Below are 18,813 nucleotides of genomic sequence, written 5' to 3' on the forward strand. Positions count from 1 at the left end.
TCACGTTGCAGGAAAATATTCCAGCATATAAGTGAAAGCTTCACAAAACACCATGTGTGACTAATTACTATTAAATCCAGTCACCTTCATTCAGAGATGGATGGACTTTAAAAATAGGTATTTATTAAGAAACTGAATTTTTAAGTAGTATCCCTCTTGGTGGTATAAATATCCGACGTAAAATAAATCAAGAGAGCATCTTGGAGAAAATATTAAAATAGCATACCACTGAAAAAAGCAATCAAAGCAGAGCATGGCAATAAATTAATAAAAAAAGTTATATAGCCGAACCACACTGAAAGTAATTTTGTAAGTCAGCAGTAAAAAGTTAAATAAACACTAATTTAATCTATTTTAGATGCAGTAGTCTATAGATGAAATAGTTTACTGCTTTCTAGCTACATGAATACAGTCAGCCGATATGAAAATTAAAAAAGGAAAGAAGGAAAAAGCACATCCCCACTGAGGCCCTAAGCATTGCGGAAAGCACGAACACAGACCTCCTAGGTCAGGGAAGCTGGTTTTCAAGGGAAAACAGCAAATGGGAGTTTTGATGCAATGACCTCTAGATAATGGTTGCAACATATTTTTACTGTGCTACCTTTCCATGCACTTTTTGGCAGCACAATCATCCTTTTAAAGGGAACAAGCATTTCACATTCCTCTGTGCTGACTTCCCCTGAGCTATGCACAGGAAGGAAATGATTAGTTCCTCCAAAGTGGCATCCTGTATCAGGAGGAACACATCTCCCGGCAATGTGGAATGAGGGACAGAAAGATGGAAGAACAGAACAGGGTGTCAGTGGGGATTCTGGAGATTATCACTTCTCAAAAACCTGTATGTTTTAATTGTTCACGAAGGTCCCTAGAGAGAACCTGGAGGAGTTTTAAGGAACAAAGCTACCAACAGCAAAAGAATAATATTAAGTTCATACATTAAATTAACACATGCAGTCTGAGCTGATGTCAGGGTTAGGAACGTAGCTGGCTTACACGCTGTTTAAAGTTTTCTTTATCTTTTTAAACATGTTGCAGCAGGAATGAAGTCCCTTCAAACTTACCTTCAGGTATGCAGCCGAGGTGATGTGTTCAAAAAATAATAAAGAGGACTTAATTATTACTACTCTAGACATTTGGACTGCAGATAGGCAAAAAAAAGGACTGCATGATTTGGGCACAAGGCTGAGAAAAGAATGAAAAAATTCATAGCAGGTTTATAAAAATCAAACAATGACAGCAAAGCAGATAGAAGAAACAACATCGGGAACTTAACTGCAAAAATGAAAGTAAGAGGCAATGGCTGATGACTACAGGACCAACAAAACTATTACACACGGGCTTAACTGAAAGTTACTTAAGCAAATGCCTATCACGTAAGTCACCCTGCTGAATTCTCTATGCCTAAAGACAGACACGACCTTGATAAAACCGTTAGCAGGTCAATTCAACGTCAAGGCTCTTTCCTTTCTTTCTTTACATATTTCCTTTAAATAAAGGAATGTAGGCACTTGGACACTGATGGTTTTCCTATTAAATACGACATAGCTTCTACTGATTCAATCAGATGATAGCCTGCTGAACCTATGAAGTGGTCTGGAAGAAAAATAGGGTGATCAGAAGGCTGCTGAGTGGCCTCTAGCTATTAATTCATCATGACGCCATCCTTTTATTTTCCATTTCTATAGCACAGGTAATTTAAGTAAACAAAATGTAATTGGTAAACCAAACAGGTAGAATAATCTGCAAACTACGGGGAAGCACTGGGCAAACAAATGCTTCTAGGACTGATGAGGAAAGCCATTAAGAAGCAGAGCGGGAATCCCAAGGAAGGGGCACGAACAAAGATTGTGTTTCTTCTTTCATCGGGGTCAAGGAGTGCTTCTACCACAGAAGAAAATGGAGTGTCATCAGGTGTCAGTGGAAGAATACCTCCGAGGGCCTTCAAGAGAGAGACTCTGCTCTAGCTATTATTTGCAGGACTTTTTTTTAAACATTAATTTTTCATCAGCTTGGATGGGGAAAGGCCTTTAAAGGGAGAGAGAGCTGAATTAATATTCATAAGCAACATACTGTAAGCATGAAGAAGAGGTGATTTGAGGGAGCTTGGAAAGGGACAGCAGAGACAGTACTAGAGACCTCCTGCGTCACAGGCTTGGCTTTCAGTCAGGAATTGCAGCTTCCCCTTCCCCATCCACACTAAATATGGCCCTGCTCTGAACAGCTTTTGGATTCCCCACTTCAGGGCACTCCGGGGAGGAAAGTGCTTTGGCTGAAGTTCGACAGGAGCAGGTGGCATCCACCAGCTGCAAGTAATTTAGCTCTTGTTGGCATCACAGTGGTTCTTGGACTTCTCACAGTTCATGTTCAGTGGGGAAGGGGGAACGGGGAGGGAGAAAACAAGTCCTCGGTGGTGTTTTAACAGCATCCCAAGCTTCACGACTGGCTCTTCCGAGCTGGCAACTCTAAGCACACAGCAGAAGACATAGTGCTTTCAGAAGGTGCCTGGGTGGATTTGCCAGCACTGGGTTCAGGTTTGCTTTTGCTTCTGTTCTCTGTTGTAAAAGCACACCGCCTCTGACACAGCTGTCACTTCAAGGTGGAAACAACCCTACGAGCCAGATGTTAATATTGCAGGGGAGGCAGGAAGAGGGAAAAAAAGGCATATGGGCTATCTCCAGGTGTAAGTGATCTCTCTGCAGATGGACTAGCTAGTATCAGAGCCTTTCGGAGAGCCCCATAACACATTCCTCTTCCCAGCATCAATGCTGCCAATTCTCCAGTGTGTGCATGTGTGTACGGAAACGTGGGCTGCAGTTGTTGGAAAATTTCTGGGGCTATTGCCACTACTGTGCAAAGCACAGCAGTACTTCAATTATTACATTTAACATCATATTTCACCAAAGAAAAGAAAGCGGAGTCTGGATACCATCATAAGCGTGGCAATGCTATTAAACTGAGTTTGTCTGAACTTAGTGATGTCCATCTTCAGAAGCCATCTAAGGAAAAAAAAAAAAAGATGAGAATGGGGCCAGAGAAGAGGAGGCAGTTCTCTTTTTCTCCTTTTCTCATCAGTATATGCACTGCAGCAGAGGGAGGAGGAAATTCCAAGAGTAACTCTTCTAAGGGAATTTTTAAAGGGGCTTTAAAAATCTTAAATGCCTCTCTTTTCTTTCCTACCCTTTCTTTCAACTGTGCAGTAAGAAAACCCTTCCACCTTCCTTCAAAAATAGTTCCTTGAAACTACAACATATTCCTTCTGCATTTGCTGATACACTCAAGTTTGCAAGGTTTCTTTGGTTTCCAAATGGCACGGTGTCCTCACGTGCTATAGTGATGCCTCTCCAAATGCGAACCACTTTGGTACACGCATGTCCACAGGGTAGAACGGCCAGTTTTTTCCTCCAAGCTCATCTCTCACCACCATCCAAGACAGACACATCCTTCTTGGCAAAATCAGCCTATCTACACTTTGCTAAGGAAATTAGCTCGTGGTCTTTTATTTTAGCCGGCGTCTATTGTGCCATTTGACAAGGACAATCTCTTTGCTTCTACTTAGGTAAAACAATTAGTCAATACTATTAAGAAGTTTTACTACAGTAATATCTAGAAACCTATTGGCCCAATGTACTCCACATACACACACAGCTAGGCACTGTCCCTATGCTGTTTACACAGGTAGCTGAACAAAATGAAGAGCTAAAACTAATTCCTAATAAATGCTCATATGGATTACTTTCTCTTCATTCACAAAAAAAAGTGAATTTCAGTTTTCCTAGTAAATATTTTAGAGTGAGGCTACATACTATGGCCAACTCCACTGCTAATATATGCCAGCCTTGAGCTTGTACCAAAAGTAATCCCAGTAATGCAAAAAGATCTGCTGGAAACCCCTCTAGCTCCAGGGTGAACAGTTGCCATCTTTTAGCAAAGCCCGACATCAGACTTTGCAGTAATGAATGCTACACTTATCTGACTGCATGAGGCTGAGGGCTCCTCATCATGATGCAAGATGTCTTGAAACAATAGCATTTGTTGACTGAAAGGCGGAGGTGGCATCTCCATCTCTCCGTGGGAGGGAGAGCTCAGAACATCAAGTGAGATGAGATTTCCAGAGGTGAATAAGCTACTTCAGCTGAATGCACATTCACCCTCAGGTGCAGTAAAGAAGAAAACATTTGCCCTGATTTTTTTCTTCTTCTTTTCAAATTTACCACTGCTAAAGGAAAAGCCATCAAAAACTCTTCCCTTCCTAATAGTTTGAGAGTAGTAATAACCTAATAATGTTTTTCCTATGGACAAAGTACCTCAAAATATTTATAACGAACCATTACAGCATGCATCACAACTTTACAAGCCTTCATCTAATTACTTCCACCGAAACAAACACACAAATCTTCCAGCTCCCCTCTGCCAGACACACAGGCTCTCAGAGCACCAAGCCTTCAGCGACCTTCCTCTGATGGACGCTTTTTTTTTCAGGAAATGACACGGTGACATAGGTAAAAGGTGATTTAGATAGACTGCTGTGTCACAAATTGTCAGGATCTGATTTAAAGACCTTGCCTTTGTCAAGAAAGACAGTTGGGTGTCTGCTTTAAAGAAGTACTGGGAATATTTTCATCAAAGGTTTGAATTGAAAAACAGTGGGAGGTAAATATCTGAGATGTTGCCAAGAAAGACCGCTATATCCATGCAATTACCATTAACAGGGGACAGCAGTGGTTCAATGAAGTAATTCAATCTGGTGTCCTACATTTTATCAGACAGCAATTTTGAGTTCTGACATAAAAGGCTGAGAAAGAGGATTGGACTCTTTTCTATGAAATTGAGACTTAATTCTTGCAATCAGGACATGTATTCCCTGCTTCAGGTACAATCCTACCGTCCCCCCCAAGTGAATCAAAAGGGGAATATAGTAACACTCACCACAGTGCTAATCATTCACATAGGAACAATCTGCACTTTGGGCAAGTTTGGGGATTGAGTGCACACAGTAATAGGAGAACGCTTTCCCTACTTAGCTTCCCTATTTGTGTCTCCTTACTTTCAGGTTAGGCAGGAAAAGGAAAAAAAAATATATTGTTTAAAAAAGTGAAATACTATACTGTGGCCTAAATTAACAAATGTATTCTTCCAAAATATGAGAAAGAGAGGGAGAGAGAAAATTTCTCCAGAAAATGGCAAAACTAAAATACCACTGAAGCTCATATCACTAAAATATCACCACATAGCCTTCTCCACATCATTAACCCATCTGTATACATACACCTGCTTTCCTAGAGTTTTTTCCTCCATTATCTTTCTCCAGATTAATCCTTTAGTTCGTCCAATGACAGAACTGGTGATTTCTGAGGTCACCAGCTTTGCTCAGTGGGTCTGCACTTCATGTCTGCAAAGAGGGCCTGAATACCATGCAGCTCTTGTCATCTGTCATAGGGTGAGCCTTCACATAATCCCACCACAGCACTTGAAGTTTTGGTGTCTCCAGCCCAGCACCGACTCAAACAACCACTACCACAAACTCGCTTTTCAGGGGAGTCGCTGGATTTTCTCCCTTCTAAGTCCTTTCTGTCATAATACTCTTTGTCATAATCCCCTATTTTTGCACAAGGGTGAACTGTTCTACAAATTCTCAAGTTAGAGAATGCAGAAATCTTGCAGTCTTTGAATGTTCAAAAAATGGGAGAAATTGTTCATTTTATAATTTCCTGAGTAAAAATTCACCATAACCAGCAGATAATTCACATCAGAAGCAGCCTAGTGCTGCTCTATCCACTTAGGTTACAAAAAAAAAAAAAAAAATCGGTAGAGCTCATACCTCAAGTATGAGCTTGAGTATGAGGAACAAAGATAGCTCTTGTTTTGTGCAAAACGCAGTCAACAGCCATTAAACACAGGGTTAAAATTTACAAAATCAGGACTATCAGTGAAGCACTCACTATGCAGGGATTGCATAACCCTTTTTTCCCTGAAATTATAGCAAATGCCCTCTAGAGACCCAACACTACAGTTCCTCCAAAATATTAAACATACAATAAATACATTTGAAGCTATTGAACACCCTCTTTTTAATGATATGAAACTGAGACCCTTGGAAGATGAAGACTCTGTATATGACAGCTTAACTGCTTGCAATCAAACTAATTTGCAGCACAATGACCTGAAATGAGTTTAAAAGCACCATAATGCATGTTTGGCAATCAGTGAAGCAATTCTTTATTATTCAGGTTCACATTTGCAATTTGCATCACATGCTATGGGAAAGAGAAAGGGGGGAACATAAAATAATAACTCTGCTCTTTCACAAGAGCCGATGAGCAAAAAATATACTTATTCCAGGCCAATGGCAAACCGTAATAAAGGTAAGCTACATGCAACATGGGGCATTAGAGAGAGCGACTCTAGAACGACAGCAAAGTCTTTCTGCTCCTCATATAAATCCAGAAGAGAAAATTCTAAAATTAAAAAATCTGCTCATAATGGATCATGTCCTGATTTTTGTAAATTGACATTTGATGAAGACTGTCTACATTGATTTAGGAAGTTTACCTGAAATTTCGTCAAAAACATGAATTGAGTATGACCCCAGCTTTTGACATTGTAAATGAAACTACTTGCCAACCACTTGCAACACTCCTGTCTTCTGCTGATGACAAAAGTCAGAAACCCTTTCAGCAAATAATGTAGATTTTCATATCACCTATTCAAATATATAACACTTCTCATTTCCTTCCTTCCTTTCCCCTGAACCACCCCCATTGATCACATTTGTTATCCTTGGGCTATAGTTCACCACTGCTCAATCATAAGTGCTCCCTGGGGACATCAACACCTCAATCACCAAATGCATTTCAGGTCAGTTCTGAAGAAATTAATCATTGCATTGTCCAGTTAGAAGATGAAAATCTGTGCTTCAGCAATGAGGGAGCAAGCCTGAAAGACCTGATATTCTGAAAACTGATCTCTGTTCTGCTTAGCTATACCTAAGTCACTGCAGCTGTGCCTTGCTTTCCTTTCCTTCAAGATTTGGATATTGTCACTTGATGCAATTCAAAGAAGAACTGTGAGGATCAATATTCGTAAATGCAAAGTGTTCTGTTCAATGATGTATGAGGACATACCATTCCAGTAGGCTGCAAAAATAACTCAACTTTCATCATTTCTGTTTTAAGCACAGGTCTGAGTATAGACCTGTCCTGATCAAATTCTAGCCCAGGTAATTTATTCTGCCTGCCAAATATTCCTCAAATACTGAACTGATAATATGTGCTTCTCTTAACGTCACAAAATATGTATTTTTGTTCACCAAATACAGCTATTATGTTCCAGTTAGGATCATCATAATTAATAGGATGGAGGAAACACATATATGCCTGCTTTGCTTTTGGTGTTCTTTCTGCTTTGATGGTCATATTGTTTGCAAACCCTTTAATGAGTCTCAGTTGTCCTTAGTATATGCTAGGAACAGCACTTCAGTTTATAAATACCGTATTAATAGACCTAAGGTTGCTTTCATTGCATGCAATGTATTTATTTGGCAATGAAGATGCCTCACTCATATCAGCTGTTAAGATACACTGCATTTTCAACGGCTCCTGGAAAATAAAAGACAGCATCTAAAAGATTTCAGATAAAGAACACCATGATTTCCTAGTCTCACTGCTCCATACAAAATCTACTATACATAAAGTCTGCTAATACTAACTGCAGGTAATGAACACCTGTGGAAAGATTTCTATTGGGAATCTTGTCCACTTTCCTCAAATCTGAATTTACGATCAGAAGATACATAACCTCTGTTGTTAGCTTTTCTTCTGCAAAGACTGGGCACACGGAGATTCTGAAAGAGTTAAAATGCATTTCAGTATACCCTTTGCGATAATAGTTGGTAAAGCTAATTACTCTGAGAAAATTGGAGATCATCCATTACCCTACTAAGCAAATTAGGATTTGTTAACAATGACTTATAGTGTCAAACACAGGATAACAAAGAATGTCTTCTGAACTGTGTTCACAGACAACATGACCATTTATTGACTGCGGTGCATCCAAACAGTCTGTTGCTGTAGTGCCTCTGTAGACCTCAGTATTTCACATGGAGACACACTTTTACATGAGCAAAAACACATTTAAATGTTTGGCTTCTAAAGGCAATCATGTAAGATAACTGAGCACCTTAACCTACCTGCAAGAATAATAACATCTCTTATTTACCAGTACCACTGCATACATGGAAAAGTAGAGTATATTCCTTCTGCAACCATTGCGAGTTGCATTTTTTAACCTGGTATTTTTAACCTGGCTTTTGGTATGTAAGCTGCCTGTTCTTCTCCTATAGAAACTCAAGGGCCTTACTGTACCCTCTTAGAGTTGACCTCTTAACACCCTTCCCACCCGAAAAGAGCCAACATCACCACAAATTTTGACCACCTTGAAGAATAAAATATAGGTATAGATTTTGCTTAGGACCGCTGCCATTGCATATAGACCAGGGAAGGAAGGAAGGAAAATCTACTAGTTTCAAGGGTTATATCTGAAGAGTACGAGCCTGGAATATCCACTGGTGTAAAGGACGCTGTGTCTCTTCTGTGGGCTGCGTCTAGGGTGAAAGTCAGTCCTGTTGCACAGGGAAATAGCTGGCATTATCTAGGCCACATACGGGTTTTATATGGTCTCTGTCCTAATACTGCTGGTGCTCCACTTACTCTCTCTGGGATGAGTTTTTGGAGCTCTGTGTAACGTAATGCAACATTGCACAACACAGCGTCCCAGTGGCATGCTGCAACTATGCAAACATCTGCTGAACTGAACCCACTCAGGGCCAAACTGGATAGCACAACTGATTAGCTAGAGCCTTTGGGAATATCCTCATGATTTATGTTTGTCTGAGTCACCAGCCCAGGCGCAAATCACAGCCTTTTTTTTATTGCTATTTTTTTAAGGTGGAGAGAGACCATTGTTTGGTAAAGAATAAGTGTTACAGCACTTCCTTCTCCCTTCAGCTCACCAAAATTATTTCTGTCATCAGCTTGTTGCCAAACTGTATCCAGTTCTGAAAATCCACAAACTCTGTGTTCATGGGGAAAAAAATTGCTTACCAAAAGCAAATGTTAAAAAAACAAAAAAAAAAAAAAGGAAGCCTTCAGAAATTGCCACCAATACAGGCTTGAGAGGCAGACCACTTCAAGAAACGGAAACAAGTTGCCATAAACAGAGAACCTGTACAATTGCCCAGTGAATCTAAGAATCTTGAGAATTTGGGCTGTCATTCAGAAATAAAACGCTCAGTTATTTAGGTTTTGATTTCTGTTCCATTTTGTGTTGCGAACCATGAAACCACCTCTATCCTTTAATGTGAATTTGGCTTTGTGAGATATAAAAAAAAAAAAACTAGCAAAAATCACTCTCTGTAGTTAGATAAGAGAAAATACTTTTGCTGTTATTCGAACTTCAACCATACTCCAAAATATCTCTCAACCTGCTGAAGTCATAAACAGCCAGACGATGTTAAAAATTCACATAACTCCAACTTAAATAACTTTCTTTTAAAAGCTAAAAAATTTTCCTTTTTTTTCTAAAAACCTAACTACTTTTCCAATTATCTGATGTGCCTTCTCAATGAAATGTAATCCATCTTATAATCTGTCTTTGACGAGAAACAAAGATAATTTGCAATGCAAAAAAATCAAAGACAACTGGGAACTTTTTCAGAAAGTATTTAGTAATGATTCCTTCGAGCACACTAATATTAACAGCATGCCCAAGTCTCTCTTCATATGCACCAATCACAGACTGGATCATCTCCATAGAAAACAACAAAGTTAGATGAGTGCAGAAGTTTTATAAGAGAACTAGGCCCGATATTTGCCATTATTTCTTATTTGCTGGCTATAGATTTAAGAAGCAGTAAAAAGTATAGGGAAGTGCCCATTCTGGCAAGTAGTGCCAAGTCAGGTGAAACAGATGGCAGGCGATGATGAGAACTGCTTTCCAACAGTCTACTGAACTTATCCGCACTTGTAAATGAAGTAGAAGTTGTGCTGCTCTTAACTGAAGACAAGTTTTAGAGCCGCAAAGTCCTCAACAACTTTGCATCATTAACACTCATTCAATGGTTACTCACACACATCCCACTGAAGGCACCTATTTAGTAAGTCTGTTTAATCAGTAGCATCTAAAAGGCAGTTCTCATCATCCAGGTATGTATGAGTTAGGCTGAATCACTTAACAGCGACTCCCAACCCTCTTCATTGACTTCATGGTGAAGGTGGGTGGATAAAGCTGGGCGGGATGAATGCCCTCCCCAGAGCACGTGAATTCCTCCTTTACCTGCTGTTCTCAAGATGTGTTAACACAGAAGCAACAAAACGATAAGAAGCCAGCCTCTGACTTTCCTATTGAGAAAGTCACCTAGTTATCGCATAAAACTAGGTAAGATTTTAGCCTTCAGCACTATCAGAAGCGCATAATGAATTGCTAGGATGGAACAATCAAATAGATATCAGAAAAATGGTCTTGTATTATGGGGAAGTGTCAGTTTTATAATGTTTCCTTAAACAACTAGTGGTCTTGGGAGGCTTTCTCTAGAATACAACAGGATCCAAAAGTAATTTCTGTTTTGTTGCAGCACGTGAAGCATCCACCAACATTGCAGATACAGGAGCCACCACACCTCAAACCGGAGTGCGTGGCAGAAGCATAGCTCTTAAAGGAGATTCTGAGCTTGACAACTGTTAGTTCAACTATGCACATGCTAAGAAACATACCTAAATACACAAATCCTTTAGTTCTTATACAAAAGCCAGGGAAAAAGAACAGGACTTCAATGAATGATTTTCCCATTACTGCCCATGTTACACATGACTATGTATAGAACAGTGTGGATATAACGTTGGCTGCTCACCAGATACATGTTGCATATGGTTATTCAGCTGAAAACATGCCGGATGGAAAAGTAAAATGTCCTTTGTGCTAGTAATGGAAGAGCAGAACAGCCTGACAAATATTTCAGACACTTAGTTCATACCTCGACATGTCTCTCTCACTGTAATTATGCTAAGGTCACTCCCGCTTACATGAATGAGAGCAAAATCAACAAATTCAGACATTAGGTGTAAGCAGTCACCAAGGCTCGCAGAAAATGAAATCAGCTCTGAGGCTTTCCACCCTATTTTTTACTGTGGCTAGTTCAGGTTTTTGCTCCACTTCTTTCATGTAAACAATTTTTAGATTCCTTACATACAAATTTCCACAGAAACCTGGTGTTTTTCTAACAAAGCTGCAAAGCAACGGGACTAAGTTGACTCAAAGGATACTTACTACTCCAAAGTCAAGGAGCAACTGATAGAGAAGCACAAGTCTTGGTTCATTCAAGCTTTAAAAAGGAAACACACAAAGGACAGAAAAGATAGCAATGCTTCATTAGTACAGAACACATCTGCTTCCGCCATCCACACTTGCTCTAGGTTTCATGATAAATGCCTCATTTCAGTCTGCCTTCCTAAGCAGTAAGTATAGAGCACCTTCTCTACAGAGAAGGTGACTTTGCCCCAACAGTGAAGACGGCAAGGTATGTGTTGGTGGAGAGGTATTGCTATAAAGAAACCAACATTACCGAGGAGGCACAGGGAGAAGGAGCATGGGGGGGATAAAGGCAATAATGAACCCTGATGATTAAAGTACAGATCCAGGCAGAGGGGAAAAAAAGATTCCATTAATACTTGGATTTAAACAGCAAATATTAGCTACTTTATCCATTCCTCAGTGCTCATCATTTCTGAATAAAATCTGCTTCCATGTGATTTTCTGTTTTCTGTAGTAGATGTGCTTGGACAGTGAATCAATCCATCAGTCCATTTTAACTTACCTGGTGCCTATGATGCTTTTGGTGTGCTACAGTACGGGATGTTTTGTAATCTGAAGTACCAAGACACACCGATCAATCATTTCCATAGACAATAACTTTATTGTTATCCATTAAACTAAAAATCATTGCTTTACTTGAGACTCTTCCCTAACGACCATTGTTTTGATGTTCTGGGATTACACTAAACACAGAAAAAAACTATCAGTCTTTTCCAGTTAAAAGCTTTGTTTAAAAAAAAAAAAGTCAATTCAAGTTCATATTCTTTTGCACTTTGATAATACAATAATTACATTCATTGGAAACACATGCTCAGTGGATCATTCTGGAGCATTTTTCTCATTGTCTGGTACTACAAAACACATCTGGGTTGTATTTGCCCCATGTAAGTTAATAAGGGTACGGAGTTTTTTAAAATAATAAGCAAGATAATCTTAAAAACAACTTTCCAAAGTAAAAAAGAGGAGGAAAAAACCCTCCAAGTTTCATCCAAAACTGTTTAAGTGCAAAAAAAAGACTTTAAGATTAGAACTGAAGGACTTTTTTCTAACTACTAGGTTATTAGGGAAGAAGGAAAAAGAAATTTTTAAAAAATCTCATTACTTTGACTATACATAAGAAAAAGTGCAGTTAAGCATATCATATTAATGGAACCTAATAAGCAATATCTCCCCACCTACTCAGATTTGAATTAGTAGGATTTAAAGTGCCAATATGTTGGCACTAGAACATGTCAAGCTTCTTCTTGTTACTAAATGCCCAACTTGGGAGAACTGGAAACTTTTTTGCTGGAGCATAGGGGATGTTGACACCTTCCAGATTTTCACTTTACCGGACCAACCCACAGACAGTATGGTGCAAGGGAACAGCAGATGGCTTTTCTTCTGTTGCCTCTGCTTCCTAAATACGAAGCTGAACATTGCTCTTAAACCATGCATATTCAGCTCCCGCTATAAGAAGGCAGCGGCTTAGTTATGTAGGTCCAAGCCCTTCATCCCATACTGTGGGTGCCCCATCCCAGAGCATCTCTGCGTACGTTCATTCATGTGACTTACATTTTAACTGCCCAGACAAAGGAAAGCAATTCTGTCTAAACTTCGGGAAGGCAATCAAATTTTAGTCTTAATAGGAGATATATGTTGAACTGTTCAATATTCTTCCTCTCTTCACTCCCTCACTCTTAAAAATCCATGCAATACAGAACAGGGGAAGTGTTGAAAAAAAGGAAACCATTTCTTTCCTGTTTCACAGCTTGTCTTACCTTACACAGGTCTGGGTTTTGCCATAATTAAAAAAAAAAAAAAATCTTTTGCAGGTGGTAATTCTCTCCTCAGACCTCCCCACTGGCAGAAGTATTAACCTTCAGGCTGTGCTGAAGTCCAACGTAAATCCAGCAGGACATGGCACTTCTCCAGACACTAAGTGTTTGTGCTTGCACTTTACACTTTACATGTGAGGTCACACGATACCCCGTTTAATCCTGCATCTTTCTTATAGGATCACAGACCTCTGTGAAAAAAGACTAAATTTCACCATGTACTAATGAAAGAAAATTACAGTCTGGAAATCTGACAGGAGGGCAACAAAGTTTCTCCATCATGTAACCAAATTCTATGTAGTTTTCTTTTCCTCAGAGTTTGACGAAAAGATAGAAGCGGGCTTTGATTATGCTATTAACTATATGGAACAATGCCACAGAACAAGTCTCACTGCATTTTACTCACCTGTTTTTGGACATACATAATGATTTATTTCTCCTATAGATATGTAGAGGCAGAAAAGCCATGCGCGGAGAATATAGCCTAAGTTACATTCAGAGAGTAAGAGCAATTTAAATACAAGTCTTGGAGGAAAATAAACAGTGCATTGGATTGACTGGAAACCATTTCTTATTCCCAAACTTATCTGTGCAAGTAAAAGACAGATCGATAGATTGATGGATATAGGAATGAACAGATAGAAAGGCACAAGTGTAGACTGTTCAATCAATAAAGGGCATGGGAACAACAATAAAAAAAGACAGACTGATCAATTATCAAACCAGCTGTGGCCTGATCCTCTTCTCTTGATGTAAAATGTAAAACTAGTATAAATGCAGCTGTGTTTTCCTAACTCATCTGGGAGATATGGGGCTTTTAACCACCAGTTAGGAATCACTGTGTGATGCTCTCTGCGCTGTGGGACGCAGGAGATGAGACAAGACTCTCATAACGGGCTCTTTAAAATCTATGAATCAATGAAAATTGGTATAAGGGGAAATTAAGATCCTAGCATCTTGGATTGGAGAGTTGATAAGACCTTGGTTGGTTTTATCTGCTATAACTGCGTACCTTAAATACTGTTGGAATTTATGTAGCAATTAACGTGGCACCTGATTTGTTCAGAAGAACGTTGACCACACGTCTACAATATTACTGATAAAGTATTAGTGGAGGAAGAAACAGAGAAAGATAAGTTAACCTGTTGGGCAGACTGAGACTGGTTATTTATGCTTGTTTCCACATAATAAGGCACCTTCCTTTCAGAAGTAACGCTAGGCTGCTCAGAGGCACACGTGTTAAAGTTGAGATACACTTACAAAGTAGCCTGTTCCCAAGCTGGAAGGAGCTGAGCTCTGCAATAAAACACAAAGACAAAGTGGAAAGTCAGTGACGCTTTTTAACACGTTCCAATCCACATAGCTCATTACCAGCCCTTTCCAAGCTTTTCATCGCTACATCACAGCACCAACGCGCTGCCCCTTGTCATCTGCTACTGAAACAAACACCGTGTTGCTTAATTTTTCCCTTTACATCTCTCAACGACTCCGAGATGGTAACGTGCTATTTACTGAATTCCAAGCTTCTGCGGTGGACGTAATTGCCAATTTATTTGACAGGCAGCTGGGTAATGAATTAATGATGGCATTTCGCCCTGCACTGAGACTAAACAGACACTCATCAACCAGCCTCCCTGACACGCTGACATTCAATGCCCTGGACTCCAGCTACTCAGCTTTGTGGCCACAAAGGGGCAGGCGGGAGGGGAAAAAGGAAAAAGAAGGGGGGAAAAAAAAAAGTGGAAAAAAAAAATGGAGACTGACTTCAAAACAAAAAGCCCGATGGGTTTGGATGACTTTTTCAGTGTATGACCTGTTTGCCAATTTATTCCCGAAAGGCCCTGGTTAGTACACACATAGTGCTTTTCTAAAATGAGACATTTTGTAAACATAATTAGTAGTCTGAAATGTAAAGAACGCGTGGGCACAGAGAAGCCGCTTCAGTCAATGCACCATTTCCCAGAGAACGCCGTCCCTGCGCTTTCCCATTTGGACGGCCACACTGTTGGACAAACTGAGGAGTATAAACAGAAAATAAAAGCCCAACGACAAAACCCTGCAATGCGAAACAGATTTCAAAGCTCAAACCCATAACAATAATTAAAACTAATATTACTGCCACGGAAAATAATCAAAAAGGCTTAAACGCTTGTAAAATACCTATCTCGAAATTCAGTTTAAGTGGGACGTGATCACAACGGCCACGTTCACAGGAATTAAGGAGATAAAGGGTTTTGTATCATTAGTTTTTAATCTAAACAATGGGGATTACACAGCAGGTTCTCTTACAGACGGCGGCCCTAAACATCTCGGTCACAATTTAGGTCACTGGCTCTTACGTGAAAGGGTGAACTGTACCCCCGTGCTACCAGCCCCATCACCCGACTGGTCCAGACAACCAGTCTTTAACTTGTACAGCTCAACCTGCGTGTCGGTTCCTTGGCACAACCTCGCTTCCAGGAATGACGTAGCTCGGGCATTACCAGGAAATGAACATGGACCCCAAGCAGACTTGGCAAATCACTGGAAACGGGCAGAATTTGCCTCACAGTCACCCTATACTGAGGCACCACTGCAGGGGACCTAATAGGAAAGTCTCTCAATTCCTGATCACTTAGTTTATCGCTGACAGATAAGACAATAACCCCCCCAAATGGGGCTTACTTGTATCTTTTTACTGAATTCAGCATGGCAGAAATAGAGCGCGCCACAAAATTTAAGAGACATTCACTGCAAATAATCAGAATATTACTGTTTGTTCACCAGTGTACTACTAATAAGAGAGGTTATGTATGCAGAGGAAAAAGCCTTCTGCTTTAAGCCATTAAAAATTAAAGACATGGCAAGAGGAGACCTTCTTGGTAGTCCTAAGGGTACCAACATCATAGTATCAACAGGCTCTGCTGGGACATCTTACGTGAATGAACAAGAGTGCTATGGAAATTTTGAGGGTATGTGGCTCCTACCACTTATTCCTCTCCATCTGAACTAGTTGCAGCTACTGAAGGACAATAGATCTGCAGTCATCCAAGTGCAATGGGGAGGGCTCTACAATAATCACTCAGTTCCCGAGTCCTTCTGGCTCAGCTCTCACTGCTCCAGGGCCACCACCACCCACAGCAAGAGCTGCCGGCCCCAGTGCTGACATCCCTGAAAACAATGGCAGCAGCAGCATGGATCAACAGGAGGCCTCGGGAAGGAGGGGCTGGATTTGGGAACGGGCACCCGCAAGGCCTCAGCCGGGTTCCTCTGCTCTCCTCAACGTCCCCATCACCGCAGGACTGCGGATGGCCTCGCCACCTCTACAGCCCCAGTTGTCAGCAGGTCCTGTCAAGGACGGTCACAACTAGAAAGTCCCTGTCATGGGTCATCTACAAAGGTTTCACGAGCTGCTGTTGGCCAGCAGATTCCAGTCGAATCCCAGTCTCCCACTCACAATTTTTAAAACTCGCTTCACAGGAGGAAAACCTCAAAGTTTGCATTCTGCATCTATGTGTGATTTTTATTTGCCTGCTCTTTCTTTGAAGTTGCAGAAGGATCAAGTCTCAAAACAAAACAAAACAAAAGAATAAGCAAACATCTTGTTTCCCACTGAATATTTCCATTCCTTGAAAAGCAATGCTGCGATGGCTATGGGAAGACAGTTGAAACATAGCAGTCAAATGACTTTCACTGAAAAGAAACAACTCCGTGCCCTTTCAGGGAATTTGGCTTTGCTTGATGGAAATATAGCCCTTCACAAACTGCATGCTGCGTATGGATAGTACAGTTTGCACACTCTTTTTTAACTGAAGTAGCTAAGAAAGACTATATTGCACATGCATGAATGACTAAGTTGGCTGTGTTGTGAACTGTGTGCTGACAGAGCGTATAGGCTGAAGCAAGGGCTATGCAAGAAGATAGCTTCTCACCTTTTTGATAACTCCCAATAGCGAAAGGATCCTACCACCCAGTGCCCAGCCTTGGTACCAACTGCTGAAAGTGATACTGTGTATGCAGCATCTGTACAAGCCCATGCTGAGTCGTGATCCTGCACTGGATGCTTGTACATCTCTTATATAAAGTGTGCCTATAATAGAGGCAAGGTTTCACTCTCCCCCTTTGCAAAATCCAACATTAGATACACCATTTGATATCCACACAACCACCAGCAGAAGCCTGCATCAGGTGCCCATCAGCAAAACGCAAGTCACTCACTTAAAATTAACAGGGTTTTGGTTTTGTTGCTTTCCTTCTACACTTCTTTTTTTTTAATGATTCGTTTTTTTCTTTCTTAAAAAGAAGAACTTTTGACCTAGGAGCAAAAAATGTAGTAACCTTCATGAAAGCATTACTTTATTGTGTACCAAAGAAAATTACATCCTTGAGGTCTTGGAAGGCACAGTTATACCCACTTTGTATATTGTGCATTACTTGGGGAGCTGGGTGGGGAGAAAGGCTGTGTTGTACATATTTGTTCTGGCTATTGTTTATGCAGGTCTGACTGAATGAAGGAACAGTGGGTATCATTTCAATTTCTGATGTCAACATCAAATTACTTATTTAATTTCATGCCTGGCGAAGCATTGTATAGCTACACGCAGAATCATTTCACTTCATTTGTTATGCTGTGTTTTCTTGGCGATTGGCTTGCCTTCCAACTGACAGCTTTAATTACGACATGAATTTGATTGCACTGCCGAGGAATTAACATAATGCAACAAAGCATTTAAGCACCCAACCTTAGACACACACACACGCACCCTCACACGCACCCTCACACGCACACACACACAAAGCAGCAGCAACCGCAGCTGATCAGCTCCTCGTACGCACGCACAAACGCAAAGGGCTTTGCTGGTGCTCTTGCGCGTTAGATACAGCCAAGGATGGCAGGGACGCTCGGGAGGAGGAGAAGCGCTAAGGATTTCGGGGCACACAACCCTGTTTCTCAAGCTGTCTCTCGTTGGGCTTAATGCCGAGGTGGGAGGATGAGAAGGCAGAGAACTGCCAATGCCCCGTATTTGGACGCTGGCAGGGAAGGGTCTCCTCTTGGGCTCCCAGCAAAGCTCGCAGCCTCCTTCTTGGGTGCCTCGCCATCCTTCTCGCAGGCAGCAAGAGGCTCGCACACACCGCTGCGTTCCCATTAGCGGCACGACAAGCAACACTTATTTCACAGACGTCTGATTTTAACAGGACTAGCAACGAGTTTACAGCTAGGCATGAGCTTCATGTGACAGATTGGGAGCTTCGGTTCTGTGAAAGACTGGAAATTGAGGAACGCGCACCAAAGAAATCAGAGGTTTTGCTGGTTTGTTTTCTGGTGCTGAACCCCTGAATATTCAGTGCTCTTTACCATCGAGGTTCGCCATAATTCTCACTTTTCCCCAAGTAATTTCTTGCCTGCTTTGTAAATTAGGGCTAACAAGTACCCCACGTATTCAATTAAAAATAAATGCATAAAGAAAGGGAAGGGAACGAAGTTGACTGAACTCCAAGCGAAGCAAAAGAGAAAGCGCTGCCATCTTGTCTCCAAGCAAAATCTCAGCAAAATGAATTCTACTACTGGCAAGATTTTGATGAGATTCAATTGACAAGAGCACCCTATATATCAAGGAGGAGTGGTTCTCCAATTCCTCTTTTAGGCTCCCGG

The 18,813-nt window shown here is 40.8% G+C and overlaps 1 protein-coding gene across 2 annotated transcripts in view; it reads right to left on the reverse strand.

Moving 5' to 3' along the window:
• AUTS2 (activator of transcription and developmental regulator AUTS2) overlaps window positions 1-18,813 on the reverse strand; it is a 787,788-nt gene that overhangs the window by 409,446 nt on the left and 359,529 nt on the right. For both annotated transcript variants that reach the window (XM_068909849.1, XM_068909850.1), the window contains exon 4: window positions 14,442-14,477. In XM_068909849.1, coding sequence (XP_068765950.1) covers window positions 14,442-14,477 — 36 coding nt within the window. The remainder of the gene's footprint in view (window positions 1-14,441; window positions 14,478-18,813) is intronic.

The sequence above is a fragment of the Struthio camelus genome, chromosome 16 (genome assembly GCF_040807025.1).
Source record: "Struthio camelus isolate bStrCam1 chromosome 16, bStrCam1.hap1, whole genome shotgun sequence".
Classification (NCBI taxonomy): Eukaryota; Metazoa; Chordata; class Aves; order Struthioniformes; family Struthionidae; genus Struthio; species Struthio camelus.